This window comes from Ranitomeya variabilis, chromosome 1 (genome assembly GCF_051348905.1).
Source record: "Ranitomeya variabilis isolate aRanVar5 chromosome 1, aRanVar5.hap1, whole genome shotgun sequence".
NCBI classification, from domain to species: Eukaryota; Metazoa; Chordata; class Amphibia; order Anura; family Dendrobatidae; genus Ranitomeya; species Ranitomeya variabilis.
In genome coordinates this window covers 686216181-686236759 of record NC_135232.1, presented here as the reverse complement: position 1 = coordinate 686236759, position 20579 = coordinate 686216181, and the positions used below count along the sequence as shown (strand labels likewise).

The 20579-nt window shown below is 44.1% G+C and overlaps 1 protein-coding gene across 1 annotated transcript in view; it reads right to left on the bottom strand.

Annotated features, from left to right (window-relative positions):
• The window catches only part of LOC143776496 (uncharacterized), a 146627-nt gene extending 139251 nt beyond the window's left edge, over positions 1 to 7376 (bottom strand). Inside the window, exon 1 of the mRNA XM_077265944.1 lies at positions 7243 to 7376. Coding sequence (XP_077122059.1) covers positions 7243 to 7291 — 49 coding nt within the window. The 5' untranslated portion in view covers positions 7292 to 7376. The remainder of the gene's footprint in view (positions 1 to 7242) is intronic.
• Between the last annotated feature and the right edge of the window lie 13203 nt (positions 7377 to 20579).

Sequence of the window (20579 nt, the reverse complement as noted above, 5' to 3'; positions counted from 1 at the left end):
AATGCCGTGCCCTCCTCCCCGGACCTTGCAATGGGGCAGCGGAAGCGTCGTAAGGGCTCATTTCCACATGCGAGTCACACGTCCGTATCTCGCATGTGGAAGCCAAGCTGTGGAGCCGGCACTGAGGAGCGGAGCGTGCGGCCGCATAGGAACACATGGAGCTGCACAGCTCCGCTCCTGAGTGCCGGCTCCACAGCTTGGTTTCCACATGCGAGATACGGACGTGTGACTCGCATGTGGAAATGAGCCCTAAGACTGCTTCCGCTGCCACGTCGGGCATTTTTTTCACAGTATGCGTCGGTACGTCGGGCCGACGCAGTGCGACGGCCCCGTACCGACGCTAGTGTGAAAGCAGCCTAATGCAACTGGTGCTGTATTGCAGGGTAGTCTGTAACCATGGAAATGAGATGTGTATACTGCAATAGAAAGATGAGTCAAGCCAACAAAGGAGGCAATGTGGACAATTACAAAATACTAGTAAGTGCCATAGATTTACTTTCTGTACACAGTCAATATCATTTATTAATGTGAAACAGCCCGTTTAAGAAGCAAAAAAGGGACAAAGGAAGTTTGAGAAAAAAAAGGGGAAAATAACAAAAGTTTATATTTTTGGTTTATCACTTTCCACTCCCGCCATTCTCGCAGCCATAGCTTTATATATTCATATAGTTTTATGACCAGCTTATCTTTTTGCAGGACAATTTGTAAGTTCTAATGGCTGCACTTAATATTAGGTTCAAGTGGAAAGCAGAAAAAAAAGCAAAATGGGGTGCAATTTGAAAAGAAAATTAAATTTTGTCACAGTTTTATGACTTTTATTTTAATGCCGTTCCCCACGTGCTCTGAGGAACCTGTCAGCAGGATTTTGCTCAGCAAACTACACACAGTGTCAGGTCAGCGCCGTTATACTGATTACAATGAATACAATCACATAGTGAATAAAAAAAATAAACGCTTTTGCAGGCAGATGCCAGCCTTGGCCCCTGCACTGCAGCATAATTGCATGGTTACTGTGCACTTAATCCCTTTTGCAGATTTACTTGAACAAAAATAAAATATCAATTTTGTCAGTGGCACTTGGGGCACCTGTGCAATAGCAGCTATCTGTTTGTATAGAGATCCGATAGCTGCAACTGCGCATGCGCCAGCATCGCCATCTTACTAGAGAAGATTTAAAAAATCCTCATCAAATATGCGCAGTAGCAGCTGTCGGGGATCGCCAAGGGATCAGTGACCTGTCAGCAGTCTGCATTATGAATACCTAATCAGAGCACCACATACATGAACCCCGTCTTAGGACTCGAGCATATCAGCACCACAAAACTGAGAATAAAGATTAAAGGGAACCTGTCACCCCGGTTTTTCAGTCGGAGATAAAAATACCGCTACATAGGGCATGAGCTATGCTTTACAAAAGTGTTTTTTTTCTACCCTGATTCCCCACCTAAACTGCCGAAATTACTTACCAAAGTCGCCGTTTTCGCCTGTCACTCAGGCTGGTCTGGTCAGATGGGCGTGGCGTCTTCCCCCAGATCTTGCTTAGGTTTCCGTTGGTGGCGTAGTGGTTTGCGACTGCGCAGGTGACGAAAAAGAGCACGGTCTGCGCTATTTCCCTGGTGATCAGTGGGGGCGGCCATCTTCCTGAGGCCGCACGTGCGCAGATGGAGTGCTCTGCTGCACGGGGAATCAGGAAAATGGCCACGGGATGCCGCGCGTGCGCAGATGGAGATCGCGGCGGCCATTTTCCTGAAGCAAAGATGCGAACTCGACTTCAGGAAAATGGCCGCCGCGATCTCCATCTGCGCATGCGCGGCATCCCGCGGCCATTTTCCTGAAGCCCCGTGCAGCAGAGCACTCCATCTGCGCACGCGCGGCCACAGGAAGATGGCCGCCCCCACTGATCACCAGGGAAATAGCGCCAACCGCGCTCTTTTTCGTCACCTGCGCAGTCGCAAACCACTACGCCACCAACGGAAACCTAAGCAAGATCTGGGGGAAGACACCACGCCCATCTGACCAGACCAGCCGGAGTGACAGGCGAAAACGGCGACTTTGGTAAGTAATTTCGGCAGCTTAGGTGGGGAATCAGGGTAGAAAAAAAAACACTTTTGTAAAGCATAGCTCATGCCCTATGTAGCGGTATTTTTATCTCCGACTGAAAAACCGGGGTGACAGGTTCCCTTTAAGAAACAACAAGATAGATTTCATCACCAGGTATCATTGTGATCAGTATGACGCCGTCGACCTGACACTGTGTGTCGGTTACTGTGCACAATCCTGCTGACAGGTTCCCTTTGACGTCCTTCTCCAGGTCAGTATGACTACAGCAGCACAACAATAAGTAGAGCTTTACTTGTGTTTACTAGAAAAAAAACTAAATGTGGGAACATTTTTATTCTGCTTGTTTCATTGCCATATTCTAATATATTTTTTTATTATTTCCGGATCTGTGTGAGAGCTCATTTTTTGGTGTCACAGCCTTTACTTTTTAATTATATGATTATATAGTGTGTATCACTTTTTGAATAATTTTGATTCGATATTTTCACAGATGTGACGTCACTAACCAAAAGGAGAATCAGCCATTTAGATTTCTTTTCTATTATGCTGTTTGCCGTATGGAATAAAAAAATATATTGTAATAGTGCAGGCAACTTCAGATGGTAGAACACTTGGTCCTTGAGCATAAGATCAAAAAGAAAATCTTTTCTTGCAGCTGTGGGGTGACCCTTCGCATTCGTCTATTGGGCTCTAAATCCCCCGGTCTGACACTGGGGAGACATGCTGCTGCATCATTGGGAGAGAATGGAAAACCCCTTGTAGCATTAGTGAGATAGAAGTCATGGGACAAGCCAAGTTAGAACAGAAACCAATGGAAGCACTAAACTGGTCTTGACAAGAAGTAAAATTATTCTGTTTTCATCAGAACTTCAGAGAAGATGCCTATCATCGCAACTGCTTATGAAATAACAGAAAGGTATATAGTGAATTCACTTAGCTTGACTACACAATTTTGGAAAAGTGCTTGAGAAATCATGGTTGGAGATATAATGGTACTGCAAAAACACTTGGACAAGTTTCATCAAGGCATAACTTACAGAGAGAAATGATGCTCCGCAGATCTGTGAGATAGCACTGAAGACATGCACATCCCCCGGTGAAAAAAAACGGATCCGGCGTAAAAAAACGGATCTGGCGTAAAAAAACCGGATCCGGCACAAAGAAACCGAATTTGACAAAAAAAAACGGATCGGCATAAAAAAACGGATCCGGTGCAAAAAAAACCTGATCGGCGGGAACAAAACGGATTCGGCAAAAAAACACGGATCAGCGGAAAAAAAACGGATCCGACGGAAAAACAAACCGATTGGCGGAAAAATAACGGATTCGGCAAAAAAAAAAAAAAATGGATCGGCGGAAAAAAACGGATCTGGCGGAAAAAAACGGATCTGGCGTAAAAAAAAAACGGATCTGGCGTAAAAAAAAAACGGATCGGCAAAAAAAACGGATTAGGCTACTTTCACACTAGCGTTAACTGCATTACGTCGCAAATGCGTCGTTTTGCCGAAAAAACGCATCCTGCAAAAGTGCTTGCAGGATGCGTTTTTTCTGCATTGACTAACATTAGCGACGCATTTGCGACGCAATGACACACGTCGCAACCGTCGTGCGATGGTTGCGCCGTGCTGTGGCGGACCGTCGGGAGCAAAAAACGTTACATGTAACGTTTTTTGCTCCCGACGGTCCGCTTTTTCCGACCGCGCATGCGCGGCCGGAACTCCGCCCCCACCTCCCCGCACTTCCCCGCATCTCACAATGGGGCAGCGGATGCGCTGGAAAAATGCATCCGCTGCCCCTGTTGTGCGGCGGAGACAACGCTAGCGTCGGGGACCTCGGCCCGACGCACTGCGACGGGCCGAGCCCGACGCTAGTGTGAAAGAAGCCTTAGGCAAAAAAAAAACGGATCGGTGGAAAAAACGGATCTGGCAGAAAGATAAAACCAATCCGGCAGAAAAAAAAGGATCCGGCCGACAAAAAACGGATCCTGCGTCTAGAGACTACAGCCGTCGGCCTTACCATTGCACCACAAGCTCAAGTGATCCCAGGTACTAATTTTAGCTAATTTTACTAATTTCCTGTATCAGACTCAGGTATCAGGTATTTCTGCTGTTATTTCTGCCGTTTGACTTTAATTTGTGACTTTGATATGTGAAAGTCAGGTATCAGAGTCAAGTATCAGGATGAGGTATCAGACAGAGTATTTCTGCTGTTATTTCTGATGTGTGACTTTGATTCGTGACCATGTCCTAAAATGAACTCTGTATTCCAGGTATAAACATACACACATGCAGCGTCGGACTGGAGTAGCTTGGGCCCACCAGAGAAAATCATTCTAAGGGCCCACCATGCTTAAGGGGTACTAGCTGCAGAGTCTTCCCTTAGCTTCCATCTGGTCAAGCACGCTAGGCACAGGATACATACACGTGACACACACCAGTCACACACAAGACACAGGATACATACACGTGACACACACACCAGTCACACGCTAGACACAGGATACATACACGTGACACACACACCAGTCACACGCTAGACACAGGATACATACACGTGACACACACCAGTCACACGCTAGGCACAGGATACATACACGTGACACACACACCAGTCACACGCTAGACACAGGATACATACACGTGACACACACCAGTCACACGCTAGGCACAGGATACATACACGTGACACACACCAGTCACACACAAGACACAGGATACATACACGTGACACACACACCAGTCACACGCTAGACACAGGATACATACACGTGACACACACACCAGTCACACGCTAGGCACAGGATACATACACGTGACACACACCAGTCACACACAAGACACAGGATACATACACGTGACACACACACCAGTCACACGCTAGACACAGGATACATACACGTGACACACACACCAGTCACACGCTAGACACAGGATACATACACGTGACACACACACCAGTCACACGCTAGACACAGGATACATACACGTGACACACACACCAGTCACACGCTAGACACAGGATACATGCACGTGACACACACACCAGTCACACGCTAGACACAGGATACATGCACGTGACACACACACCAGTCACACGCTAGACACAGGATACATACACGTGACACACACACCAGTCACACGCTAGACACAGGATACATACACGTGACACACACACCAGTCACACGCTAGACACAGGATACATGCACGTGACACACACACCAGTCACACGCTAGACACAGGATACATGCACGTGACACACACACCAGTCACACGCTAGACACAGGATACATACACGTGACACACACACCAGTCACACGCTAGACACAGGATACATACACGTGACACACACACCAGTCACACGCTAGACACAGGATACATACACGTGACACACACACCAGTCACACGCTAGACACAGGATACATACACGTGACACACACACCAGTCACACGCTAGACACAGGATACATACACGTGACACACACACCAGTCACACGCTAGACACAGGATACATACACGTGACACACACACCAGTCACACGCTAGACACAGGATACATACACGTGACACACACACCAGTCACACGCTAGACACAGGATACATACACGTGACACACACATCAGTCACACGCTAGGCACAGGATACATACACGTGACACACACACCAGTCACACGCTAGACACAGGATACATACACGTGACACACACACCAGTCACACGCTAGACACAGGATACATACACGTGACACACACACCAGTCACACGCTAGACACAGGATACATACACGTGACACACACACCAGTCACACGCTAGACACAGGATACATACACGTGACACACACACCAGTCACACGCTAGACACAGGATACATACACGTGACACACACACCAGTCACACGCTAGACACAGGATACATACACGTGACACACACACCAGTCACACGCTAGACACAGGATACATACACGTGACACACACACCAGTCACACGCTAGACACAGGATACATACACGTGACACACACACCAGTCACACGCTAGACACAGGATACATACACGTGACACACACACCAGTCACACGCTAGACACAGGATACATACACGTGACACACACACCAGTCACACGCTAGACACAGGATACATACACGTGACACACACACACCAGTCACACGCTAGACACAGGATACATACACGTGACACACACACCAGTCACACGCTAGGCACAGGATACATACACGTGACACACACACCAGTCACACGCTAGACACAGGATACATACACGTGACACACACACCAGTCACACGCTAGACACAGGATACATACACGTGACACACACACCAGTCACACGCTAGACACAGGATACATACACGTGACACACACACCAGTCACACGCTAGACACAGGATACATACACGTGACACACACACCAGTCACACGCTAGACACAGGATACATACACGTGACACACACACCAGTCACACGCTAGACACAGGATACATACACGTGACACACACACCAGTCACACGCTAGACACAGGATACATACACGTGACACACACACCAGTCACACGCTAGACACAGGATACATACACGTGACACACACACCAGTCACACGCTAGACACAGGATACATACACGTGACACACACACCAGTCACACGCTAGACACAGGATACATACACGTGACACACACACCAGTCACACGCTAGACACAGGATACATACACGTGACACACACACCAGTCACACGCTAGACACAGGATACATACACGTGACACACACACCAGTCACACGCTAGACACAGGATACATACACGTGACACACACACCAGTCACACGCTAGACACAGGATACATACACGTGACACACACACCAGTCACACGCTAGACACAGGATACATGCACGTGACACACAGCCTCATCATCCCTCCTTCGCCACGCAGCCTCATCATCCCTCCTTCGCCACGCAGCCTCATCATCCCTCCTTCGCCACGCAGCCTCATCATCCCTCCTTCGCCACGCAGCCTCATCATCCCTCCTTCGCCACGCAGCCTCATCATCCCGCTTTTCACACAGCCCCTCATCATGACCCTTTTTCCATACAGCCCATCCTTATCATCTCCCCTTCTCCACACAGCCCCTCATCATCTTCCCTTTACAAGCCCCACTCAAGTTACATCAACCCTTTCCAAAATACATCCTCTCACCACTCCCACTGAATCCTGGGTCTTCATTCCTATTGGTGCAAGGGTCCATTGTGCAGCTTCTCGGTCCTCTCCTCAGGGGGCTCCATGGTGCAGCCTCTCATTTCATTCCTCTCCAAGTAGCAGCCTCAGAACAACGCTGCTTACCGGATTCAAGTTAGTCTGCAGTTAGCTATTAGATATTAGTTAGTTATTCGATTTTCATGTATGGCAGTTAGCTATTAGTTATTAGTTAGCTATTCGATTTTCCATGCATGGGGAATTATACATAGAGTGGATATTGTTTGGGTAAAATTTTGATCAGGACTTTGAGATGTTTATTTTGCCTACTTGTGGTCCTGGGTTATTCACATAAATCTCTTTCGTCGCACATAATCAAACGCACTCAATCGTCCGTAAGTTCAATTTGAAAAGAGGTACCCTGGACCACTAGCACTCAAAATGATCAGCTCAATGTCCTGAACAATATTTGCCAAAAAAAATATCAACTCTATGTGTAGTTCAGAAGTTATTCACGTAAATCGCTTATGTCGCGAATAAACAAACGCACTCAATCGTCCGTAAGTTCAATTTGAAAAGAGGTACCCTGGACCACTAGCACTCAAAATGACCGGCTCAATGTCCTGAACAATATTTGCCAAAAAAATATCAAGTCTATGTGTAGTTCAGAAGTTATTCACGTAAATCGCTTATGTCGCGAATAAACAAACGCACTCAATCGTCCGTAAGTTCAATTTGAAAAGAGGTACCCTGGACCACTAGCACTCAAAATGACCAGCTCAATGTCCTGAACAATATTTGCCCCAAAAAATATCAAGTCTATGTGTAGTTCAGAAGTTATTCACGTAAATCGCTTATGTCGCGAATAAACAAAAGCACTCAATCGTCCGTAAGTTCAATTTGAAAATAGGTACCCTGGACCACTAGCACTCAAAATGACTAGCTCAATGTCCCGAACAATATTTGCCAAAAAAATATCAAATCTATGTGTAGTTCAGAAGTTATTCACGTAAATCGCTTATGTCGCGAATAAACAAACGCACTCAATCGTCCGTAAGTTCAATTTGAAAAGAGGTACCCTGGACCACTAGCACTCAAAATGACCAGCTCAATGTCCTGAACAATATTTGCCAAAAAAAATATCAAGTCTATATGTAGTTCAGAAGTTATTCACGTAAATCGCTTATGTCGCGAATAAACAAACGCACTCAATCGTCCGTAAGTTCAATTTGAAAAGAGGTACCCTGGACCACTAGCACTCAAAATGACCAGCTCAATGTCCTGAACAATATTTGCCAAAAAAAATCTCAAGTCTATGTGTAGTTCAGAAGTTATTCACGTAAATCACTTATGTCGCGAATAAACAAACGCACTCAATCGTCCGTAAGTTCAATTTGAAAATAGGTACCCTGGACTACTAGCTCTCAAAATGACCAGCTCAATGTCCTGAACAATATTTGCCCAAAAAAATATCAAGTCTATGTGTAGTTCAGAAGTTATTCACGTAAATCGCTTATGTCGCGAATAAACAAACGCACTCAATCGTCCGTAAGTTCAATTTGAAAAGAGGTACCCTGGACCACTAGCACTCAAAATGACCGGCTCAATGTCCTGAACAATATTTGCCAAAAAAAATATCAAGTCTATGTGTAGTTCAGAAGTTATTCACGTAAATCGCTTATGTCGCGAATAAACAAACGCACTCAATCGTCCGTAAGTTCAATTTGAAAAGAGGTACCCTGGACCACTAGCACTCAAAATGACCAGCTCAATGTCCTGAACAATATTTGCCAAAAAAAATATCAAGTCTATGTGTAGTTCAGAAGTTATTCACGTAAATCGCTTATGTCGCGAATAAACAAACGCACTCAATCGTCCGTAAGTTCAATTTGAAAAGAGGTACCCTGGACCACTAGCACTCAAAATGACCAGCTCAATGTCCTGAACAATATTTGCCAAAAAAAATCTCAAGTCTATGTGTAGTTCAGAAGTTATTCACGTAAATCGCTTATGTCGCGAATAAACAAACGCACTCAATCGTCCGTAAGTTCAATTTGAAAAGAGGTACCCTGGACCACTAGCACTCAAAATGACCAGCTCAATGTCCTGAACAATATTTGCCAAAAAAAATATCAAGTCTATGTGTAGTTCAGAAGTTATTCACGTAAATCGCTTATGTCGCGAATAAACAAACGCACTCAATCGTCCGTAAGTTCAATTTGAAAAGAGGTACCCTGGACCACTAGCACTCAAAATGACCAGCTCAATGTCCTGAACAATATTTGTCAAAAAAAATATCAAGTCTATGTGTAGTTCAGAAGTTATTCACGTAAATCGCTTATGTCGCGAATAAACAAACACACTCAATCGTCCGTAAGTTCAATTTGAAAATAGGTACCCTGGACTACTAGCACTCAAAATGACCAGCTCAATGTCCTGAACAGTATTTGCCAAAAAAAAATCAAGTCTATGTGTAGTTCAGAAGTTATTCACGTAAATCGCTTATGTCGCGAATAAACAAACGCACTCAATCGTCCGTAAGTTCAATTTGAAAATAGGTACCCTGGACCAATAGCACTCAAAATGACCAGCTCAATGTCCTGAACAATATTTGCCAAAAAAAATCTCAAGTCTATGTGTAGTTCAGAAGTTATTCACGTAAATCACTTATGTCGCGAATAAACAAACGCACTCAATCGTCCGTAAGTTCAATTTGAAAATAGGTACCCTGGTCTACTAGCACTCAAAATGACCGGCTCAATGTCCTGAACAATATTTGCCCAAAAAAATATCAAGTCTATGTGTAGTTCATAAGTTATTCACATAAATCGCTTATGTCGCGAATAAACAAACGCACTCAATCGTCCGTAAGTTCAATTTGAAAAGAGGTACCCTGGACCACTAGCACTCAAAATTACCAGCTCAATGTCCTGAACAATATTTGCCAAAAAAAATCTCAAGTCTATGTGTAGTTCAGAAGTTATTCACGTAAATCGCTTATGTCACGAATAAACAAACGCACTCAATCGTCCGTAAGTTCAATTTGAAAAGAGGTACCCTGGACCACTAGCACTCAAAATGACCAGCTCAATGTCCTGAACAATATTTGCCAAAAAAAATCTCAAGTCTATGTGTAGTTCAGAAGTTATTCACGTAAATCGCTTATGTCGCGAATAAACAAACGCACTCAATCGTCCGTAAGTTCAATTTGAAAAGAGGTACCCTGGACCACTAGCACTCAAAATGACCGGCTCAATGTCCTGAACAATATTTACCAAAAAAAATATCAACTCTATGTGTAGTTCAGAAGTTATTCACGTAAATCGCTTATGTCGCGAATAAACAAACGCACTCAATCTAACAAATTTTGCCCCCAAAATTCAGAACTCTATGTATTTTTGAAGAATTATACAAAATATGCTAACTCCACATGTGAAACATTTTATCGGTACCTCACTGTTTGCTATCACAACTTACTTGAAGTTTCCATAAGGGCTTAACCCACTAATCTATGTTTAATTCAAGGGTTGTTGAACAGATGCTAAGTTTGTGTGTGAAATTACACTTAATAAAGTTTTATGTCATCAAATTATTTATATGTAATTGTATCGTCATTCTTAACCTTTTTTTAACTTTACATAGTGGTTCTTGTGTAGACATGGGGGTCAGTGGGTGCTCTCGTCCGCTGTCCCGACCACCTTTACAAAGACAGCATGGACCATGGCTCATCCCAACTGAACGCCCGACCTCCTCAACAGTGGGTGGAACACTACTCATACAACACAGGGTGAGGGAATCACAATATTAAGACTTTCTGGGATCTCCAAACAATTAATGGCATATATCACACAACCAGCAAAACACAAAATGTAACAGGCAACAGTTTCTCACCCTTCCACTGGCTCACCAGGGATTATAATATCCGTTCAACAGAGCTTCCAGGGCTACTTACTCCAAGCCAGCAGCACCCCGCTTTCGGCGGGCACCCACCGAGAACGGAATAATGCCAGATTTAGGAAGCTGACTGAGTACCGCAAATTCTGTAGTCAGGTGACTGGATTGTCCCAAGCTGGATACCATCCTTATGTAGTCTTTGATCTCTCATCCGAATCCTTGCATTCGATGCTAAAGTCCATTTAGTCTTATAATCCATGTTCGGTTATGGCCTGCCAATCGGATCCGCAGATCAAAAATTGGTACCATGCAGCAAGAGAGACTTGGTCACTGGACAGTCCTTCTATACCCCTGAGCTCTCAATTCAGAATTGGGTCTTCATGATTGGTGGAATAAGAGTGTGCTAGATTGGCTAGATTCCAAGCCGCAAACATAATATCCTTAGTACTAAAGGTACCTTCACACGAAGCGACGCTGCAGCGATAGCGACAACGATGTCGATCGCTGCAGCGTCGCTGTTTGGTCGCTGGAGAGCTGTCACACAGACCGCTCTCCAGCGATCAACTATGCCGAGGTCCCCTGGTAACCAGGGTAAACATCGGGTAACTAAGCGCAGGGCCGCGCTTAGTAACCCGATGTTTACCCTGGTTACCAGCGTAAAATCTAAAAAAAACAAACAGCACATACTTACATTCACGTCCCCCTGCGTCCACTTCCTGACTGACTGAGCGCCGTACAGTGAGAGCAGAGCGGTGACGTCACCGCTGTGCTGCTTTCACTTTCACTTTGCGGCGCTGAGTCAGAGGAGGAAGCAGACTGCAGGGGACGCAATGTGAGTATGTGCTGTTTGTTTTTTTTACATTTTACGCTAGTAACCAGGGTAAACATCGGGTAACTAAGCGCGGCCCTGCGCTTAGTAACCCGATGTTTACCCTGGTTACCAGTGTAAAATATCGCTGGTATCGTTGCTTTTGCTTTCAAACACAACGATACACAGCGATCGGACGACCAAATAAAGTTCTGGACTTTATTCAGCGACCAGCGACATCACAGCAGGATCCTGATCGCTGCTGCGTGTCAAACGAAACGATATCGCTAGCGAGGACGCTGCAACGTCACGGATTGCTAGCGATATCGTTATAATGTCGTTTCGTGTGAAGGTACCTTAATGGTGTCTAACAGAGATGAGATAGAGTCAGCTAATTTACATAGAATCGAGCAATACAATGAAAGGTTAGCATAATTGATTTATACGAGTCTGTGACCTTCCCTGGCAAAGGTAATTACATGAGTCAACAGGAACTGTAAACCTAGACTCCTTAAGGGCCCCTTCACACTGGTCGATTCTGCTACGATTACGACGCATTTGCGTCATATTCGACATCGCAGTACGAGCTCGTAGCCAGCGGTCACACTCTACGATGTTAACGCTTTTTCTGACGTAGTTGCGATGTGAACGTCACGCGTCGCAATCGTACGCTACCCTTCACACCGCCATAGTCCTACGACTCCGAGCGTGACGTATTACCAGCATGGGCGTGCTAAAACGTCACGCCCAATCAGGAGACAGGTATGCGGAAGCCCAACCCACGTAGTCGCATTACGAGCTCGTATGACCGCCGTCACATACTACGATTTCGACCGCCACAGCGAGACATTTACGACGAAAGAAAGTTCTGCTCTTTCTTTCACATCGTACGATGCTGGGCTGCGTCGCAAATCGTAACGCCATGTCACACTTTGCAACCTCGGAACGAGGACGGATAAACGTCACAAATCGAACGCTCGTTCAGACTTTGATTGCACAGTGTGAAGGGGCCCTAAGCCCCCCGTCTCACTAAGCGAGATCGCTAGCAAGATCGCTGCTGAGTCACAAGTTTTGTGACGCAACAGCGACCTCAGTAGCGATCTCGCTATGTGTGACACGTAGCAGCGACCAGGCCCCTGCTGTGAGATCGCTGCTCGTGTCGGAATGGCCTGGACCGTTTTTTGATCGTTGAGGTCCCGCTGGGTAGCACACATCGCTGTGTTTGACACCTTACCAACGACCTCGTTGACGACTCAGACACTGAATCGTCATAATAGCTCCCATGTGACATCGTTGTACAGGTCGCTACAGGTCACTGGTGAGATGTCAAACAGTGAGATCGCAGCAGCGATCGTTGGGAAGATCTCACTGTTTGACATCTCACCAGCGACCACATAGCGACGCAGCAACGATCCCTGACAGGTCGTATCGTTGTCGGGATCGCTTTAGCGTCGCTAAGTGAGACGGGGCCTTTAGAGTCTTGTAGAAACAATGAGGGGCTTATCACATGGTAATAAACAGAATACCATCATGTGTGACCAAATTTTAAGAAACTCAACCAATAGTAGGCATTGAAAGAGTCCATGTCATCACTGAGCTGTTCTGATGTGATACACTCACTTAGAAGCCATCGAAGTATGCTATAGAGTGGCCCTACATGGAGGATTGTCTGTGAACTTCATCTGTACATGGTAAGGATTTGTGTTGAATTGGCATACTGAAGTTAACTTACACTGTAACCTCAAGTCTGAATTTCAGTGTCGTTGTGTTTGTCCTGTTTGAAAGTTAAATTTATATTTGGGTATATAAAATTTTTAATATTTTTAAGAATAAAAGTAAATGATGAGATCAGTCTCAACATTTTACTTACAAATGTACTTGCTTAATGTAAATTTTTTGAATCATTTTTGTTTTGATATCTCAAAAAGGTTAGACATTGGAGGTCTTGCTTTAAAATTTTTGTCTTAATACGAAACTGCTACAGTGTATGTATAAATATTGTTGACAAGTATCATCTTGTCAACTAGTGTGCAAGGAAGTAGTGCTTCAACTAGATATTCATACTCTATGTATTATAGGCACAAAGTATGTGAAATTAAATTAATTGATAATAATATTAGAAAGTATACCTATTATAAATGCTTATTATATTCATGTCACTGACAATAATTTCAAAATATGTGGATTATTAAGTTTTATGTACCTGATCAAGGTTGTTGATTTCGTAGTATGGTTTTAGTAAACTGATTATTAGACATAAATTTTATTTGTTACCAATCCTTGTAATATCTATGAAATGCAACTAAAGTGAGTTGCGTCATTGTGAAAAGTGGAACATTCATGCATTTTAAATACAGTAGATAATTTTAATGCGCATAAAATTTTTAGGTTGTTGGCTTAGGAATGTTTTGATGTACGAAGAGCAGCCATAGTCACATTAAGATTTTTAAAAGGCAGATAAGAGACTTTAGTTATGTCTCAGTGGTTGAGTCTATACCCATCGTTGGACTAACAGGTTTGAGTTTACGAAACGTTACAACGTGCATGTTAGCTATTGCAGGGCGTAAATTTGTGTGGCTATCTTGCATCAGGGTTGTATGATTGGCGTTCTAGTTGGCTTAGGCATGAAAATATGTGTGGTCTGTTGTCATGTTTATAGTCTTTGTGATAGGGAATGTTGTCCATTGTAAAGGTGACGTAATAACATTACATGCAGTTACATTAAAATTATAACCCTAATGTGGCACACTGAGCACTTAAAAAAACATTACATACACTTATATTAAAGTATTAAATACCTATGCCACTCTGAACACGTAATAAAAATATAAATCACATGGTTAGCTTGGTAATACAACATTGAGATTTCATGAATACAAATTAAGTGTTGTGTCTGTCATTGTCCATTAGAATGTTTTTTTTAATTTCCTAAGTAACCCTAGTATGTTTCCATGAAAATGATAAATGGCACAGAATAATACACAGGTCAACAAAAAAAAATTTTTTTTCTGGTGTCCAAAATATTTTAATGAATTTGGGGTATTTTTGGGGTGCTGATTCTGAATATGTCATCAGTTTTGCCAGATTGGCTCAAGTTTTTGAGATTTTTGGTATCTTATTTATAGCACTTGTTGGTAAATGCGACGCATCATCTCATTAATTTCTTTGGATTAGTACTTGAACTGAGCAGTTCTCAATATAGTTTTGTGTAAATTAGTGTTCTAAAAGTTTGTTCATAGCTTGATTTTTGCACTAACTTTATGTTGTTGTCTGTTTTCCAGTGAAAAGCATGAACTCATCAAGAAGAAGTTGTCTTAACGATCCAGACTCATTCTGTTACATTTGTGGTGAATACACACTGCCAAAACATAGAAGAAACATAACAGACTTCGTAAAAAAAGTGTATTTTGCCTATTTTGGGGTTATGCTTGGGGACCAAGACAAGTTTTGGGCACCACACATAGTGTGCAAAGCATGTATCGAATTATTACGAAAATGGAGCAAAGGACAAAGAAAAAGCTTCAAATTTGGTGTTCCAATGGTGTGGAGAGAGCCAAAAAATCATCATGATGACTGTTATTTCTGTGCAGTGCAAGTGCAAGGATTCAATAAGCATAAGAAACGAAAATGGGAGTAACATGGAATCTGCAAGAAGGCCTGTCCCTCATTGTGAAGATGTGCCTGTACCTGTGTTTACCATAAATAACAGTCATCATGATGATTTTTTGGCTCTCTCCACACCATTGGAACACCAAATTTGAAGCTTTTTCTTTGTCCTTTGCTCCATTTTCGTAATAATTCGATACATGCTTTGCACACTATGTGTGGTGCCCAAAACTTGTCTTGGTCCCCAAGCATAACCCCAAAATAGGCAAAATACACTTTTTTTACGAAGTCTGTTATGTTTCTTCTATGTTTTGGCAGTGTGTATTCACCACAAATGTAACAGAATGAGTCTGGATCGTTAAGACAACTTCTTCTTGATGAGTTCATGCTTTTCACTGGAAAACAGACAACAACATAAAGTTAGTGCAAAAATCAAGCTATGAACAAACTTTTAGAACACTAATTAACACAAAACTATATTGAGAACTGCTCAGTTCAAGTACTAATCCAAAGAAATTAATGAGATGATGCGTCGCATTTACCAACAAGTGCTATAAATAAGATACCAAAAATCTCAAAAACTTGAGCCAATCTGGCAAAACTGATGACATATTCAGAATCAGCACCCCAAAAATACCCTAAATTCGATGAAATATCTTTGGCACGAAAAATGCTGTTGACCAGTATAATCTTTGGGTCTCAATTGGTCATTTGTGAAATTAATTCATTTGACTTATTTCATAGGGGAAGATAGTACAATTTGCTTTCTATGTTTATTACATAGTTTGTTGAATATGTTAAAGGATATACCTTATATCACAGGTTATAAATTTGCACAAAGAGGAGAGTGTTATTCATTTGGAAACATACTTGGTTTTGTTTTCTATCAATGTTAAATGTAAAAATAACCACACCACGCCATGACATCTAATGTCTTCTTATAGACATATAAGCTCACTATCCATTGCACTTCTGACAGTGATGTTTGTTTCCAGCATTCCGATACTGCAATATCGTGTATCGGCCGATATTCGCTGTATCGGAGTTCCGATACTGAGTTCCAATACTTTTACAATATCGAATACCGGAATCAGAAGTTCCCATAATGCAATGAGCTAGTTTTATTCTATTCAGCCAATGAGAATCCTAAGAAGTGTGGGCACATCCTGTTAGGCATGTTAGCCATGTTAACTAATGGCATGGCTGAGATTGGCTGCTCAAATGATGTTAAGATGCACTATAATGGAGTGTGGGCGGTGCGTGGGCGGAGACTGCATGTCTGTGTGTGCGGGCGGTGTCTGTGTGTGACCGTTGGGGTCTGTGCGGGCCTGCTGAGGGTCTGTACGGGCCTCTCGGGGGTCTTTGTGGGCCTGCCAGGGGTCTGTACGGGCCTCTTGGGGGTCTGTACGGGCCTCTCCGGGGTCTGTGCGGGCCTCTCCGGGGTCTGTGCGGGCCTGCCGGGGGTCTTTGTGTCTTTGTTCAGCCATCGTCCGATGGTACGACAAGTCCCATCGGCTATGCCTGCTACAATGACAGTGATTGACACATTAGCCAATGATGGGACAGTAGTAGTCCCATCATCCGGCTAATGTGTGGATTGTAAAAAAAACAACACAAACATACATACTACATACATACAACATACTACATACTACATACATGCATACCACATACATACAACATACTACATAAATAGAACATACATACAACATAAATACAACATACCACATTCATACAACATACATACTACATCCAACATACTATATACTACAAACATATTACATACATACATACATACATACATGCTACATACAACATACATACAACATACTACATACATACAACATACCACATACATACAACATACATACTAGATACATACTACATACATACAATACATTCATACATTACATGCATATAGACATACAGTACATATAACATAGAGTACATACTCACCATAACTTGTCACTTTGTTCCCCGAAGCCAGTGTCATCTGTAAAAAAAATATTAAAATAACACACTAACAATATACTCCCTGTCCGCTGAAATCCACGAGTGTCCCACGACGATTTCCTGTGGAGAGCAGCAGCATCAGCTGATGAGACCGCTCTCTAGGGGCTGCAGGAATACAATGACGGGAGGAAGGTATCCTTCCGCACTGTATTCCTCCGCCACTGTAAAATCTAGTCCCTAGTCTCACTTTTGGCATTGCTGTGAGAAAGTTCCCATGCAGCTTTTGCCATAAAGTGAGACCAGTGAACTACAGTAACCTCTCAGTGATGCACTGCAGGAGCCATTGTCTCCTGTCAGTGTGTCACTGGAGGTCCTTTAGAGCAGTGACATCACCCGATGTCACTGTTCTATGGGGGAGATCATCGTGGGACACTCGTTATTAATTGGACTGCGTCGGACAGGGAGTATACGGTTTATTATTTTACGTTTTTTGCAGGCTCTGAAGTATGGTAAGTATGGTTAAATTAATAATACTAAAATACTAACATTTTTCTCGCTGTGTCTTTATTTTGTTTTTAACTCTTTCACTACTCTAGGATTAATAATGGATAGGCGTCTTATTGACATTTACAATAGCAAGGTGACATTAACCCCTTATTACCCCATATCCAACCGCTACTCGGTAGTGGGAAGAGAGAGGCTAAGCACCGAAATTTGTGCATCTCACAGATGCGCCATTTATGGGGCGGCTGCGGGCTGGTATTTGCAGCCAGGAGGGGCCAATATCCATGGTCCCTCTCTAGGCTATGAATATCAGCCCGCAGCTGTCTGCGTAGCCTTTCTGGCTATAAATTATAAGGGGACCCCAACGTCATTTTTTTGGGGGGTCCCCCTATTTTTATAGCCAGTAAAGGCTAAATATACAGCTGCGAGCTGATATTAATAGCCTGGAAAGATCTATGGGTATTAACCCCTTCCCAGGCTACAAACATTGGTCCCCCAGTCGCTGGCTTTCCCTCACTGGCACCAATTTTTTTTTTTCATTTTTTTTTAAATTAAACATATTTCTTTCAAGGCCGGGGTCCCACTTGCGAGAAACTCACACGAGTCTCTCGCCTCAATACCCTTCACTACCGCCGGCACTCGGGCCTGGAGCGTTCAGCTACATAGAAATACATGCAGCCGCACACTCCGGTCCCGAGTGCTGGCGCCAGTGTCGGGTATCGAGGTGCGAGACTCATGCGAGTTTCTTGCAAGTGTGACCCCGGCCTAAAGGTACCGTCACATTTAGCGATGCTGCAGCGATCTAGACAACGATCCCGATCGCTGCAGCGTCGCTGTGTGGTCGCTGGAGAGCTGTCACACAGACAGCTCTCCAGCGACCAACTATGCGAAGTCCCCGGGTAACCAGGGTAAACATCGGGTTGCTAAGCGCAGGGCCGCGCTTAGTAACCCGATGTTTCCCCTGGTTACCCGGGGACCTCGGCATCGTTGGTCGCTGGAGAGCGGTCTGTGTGACAGCTCTCCAGCGACCAAACAGCGACGCTGCAGCGATCGGGATCGTTGTCTGTATCGCTGCAGCGTCGCTAAGGCTGTGTGCACACGTAGCATATTTTTTGCGTTTTTTTCGCTATAAAAACACTATAAAACCGCAAAAAAAACGCTAACATTAAGCATCCTATGTAATAGAATGCATTCCGCATTTTTTGTGCACATGCTGCATTTTTTTCCTGAGCGGAATCGCATTCCAGAAAAAAACGCAGCATGTTCATTAAAATTGCGGAATCGCGGCGATTCTGCACCCATAGGAGTGCATTGATCTGCTTACTTCCCGCACGGGGCTGTGCACACCATGCGGGAAGTAAGCAGATCAAGTGCGCTTGGTACCCAGGGTGGAGGAGAGGAGACTCTCCTCCACGGACTGGGCACCATATAATTGGTAAAAAATAAAAGAATAAAAATAAAAAATAGCGATATACTCACCCTCGATGGCCCCGCAGTCTTCCAGCCTCTCCGCTGCACGCTGCCGCTTCGGTTCCTATAGCTGCTGGGCGGTGAAGGACCTGCGATGACGTCAGTGTCTTGTGATTGGTCGCGAGACCGCATGTGACCGCTCACGCGACCAATGGCGTCATCTCAGGCCCTTCACCGCACAACAGCTATAGGAACGGACGGCGCTGAGGTCTGCAGGTGAGTATAACCATTTTTTTTATTTTTTTTATTATTTTTAAACATTCTATCTTTTACTATAGATGCGGCATAGGCTGCATCTATAGTAAAAAGTTGGTCACACTTGTCAAACACTCTGTTTGACAAGTGTGACCAACCTGTCAGTCAGTTTTCCAAGCGATGCTACAGATCGCTTGGAAAACTCTAGCATTCTGCAAGCTAATTATGCTTGCAAAACGCTAGTTTTCTGCGGGTATATGCATGCTAATTCTGCATGCGATATTCCCGCGGCAGGAGGCGCAGAATTGCCGCGGAAATTTCCGTGGCAATTCTGCAACGTGTGAACTTAGCCTTAATGTGATGGTACCTTAAAGGTACCTTCACACTAAACGATATCGCTAGCGATCCATGACGTTGCAGCGTCCTGGCTAGCGATATCGTTGAGTGTGACGCGCAGCAGCGATCTGGATCCCGCTGTGATATCGCTGGTCGTTGAACAAAGTTCAGAACTTTATTTGGTCGTCAGACCGGCGTGTATCGTCGTGTTTGACACCAAAAGCAACGATACCAGCGATGTTTTACACTGGTAACCAGGGTAAACATCGGGTTACTAAGCGCAGGGCCGCGCTTAGTAACCCGATGTTTACCCTGGTTACCAGTGTAAAATGTAAAAAAAACAAACAGTACATGCTCACCTTCGCGTCCCCCGGCATCCGCTTCCCACACTGACTGAGCGCCGTAAAGTGAAAGTGAAAGTACAGCACAGCGGTGACGTCACCGCTCTGCTGTTAGGGCCGGCGCTCAGTCAGTGCAGGAAGCGGACGCCGGGGGACGCGAATGTAAGTATGTACTGTTTGTTTTTTTTACATTTTACGCTGGTAACCAGGGTAAACATCGGGTTACTAAGCGC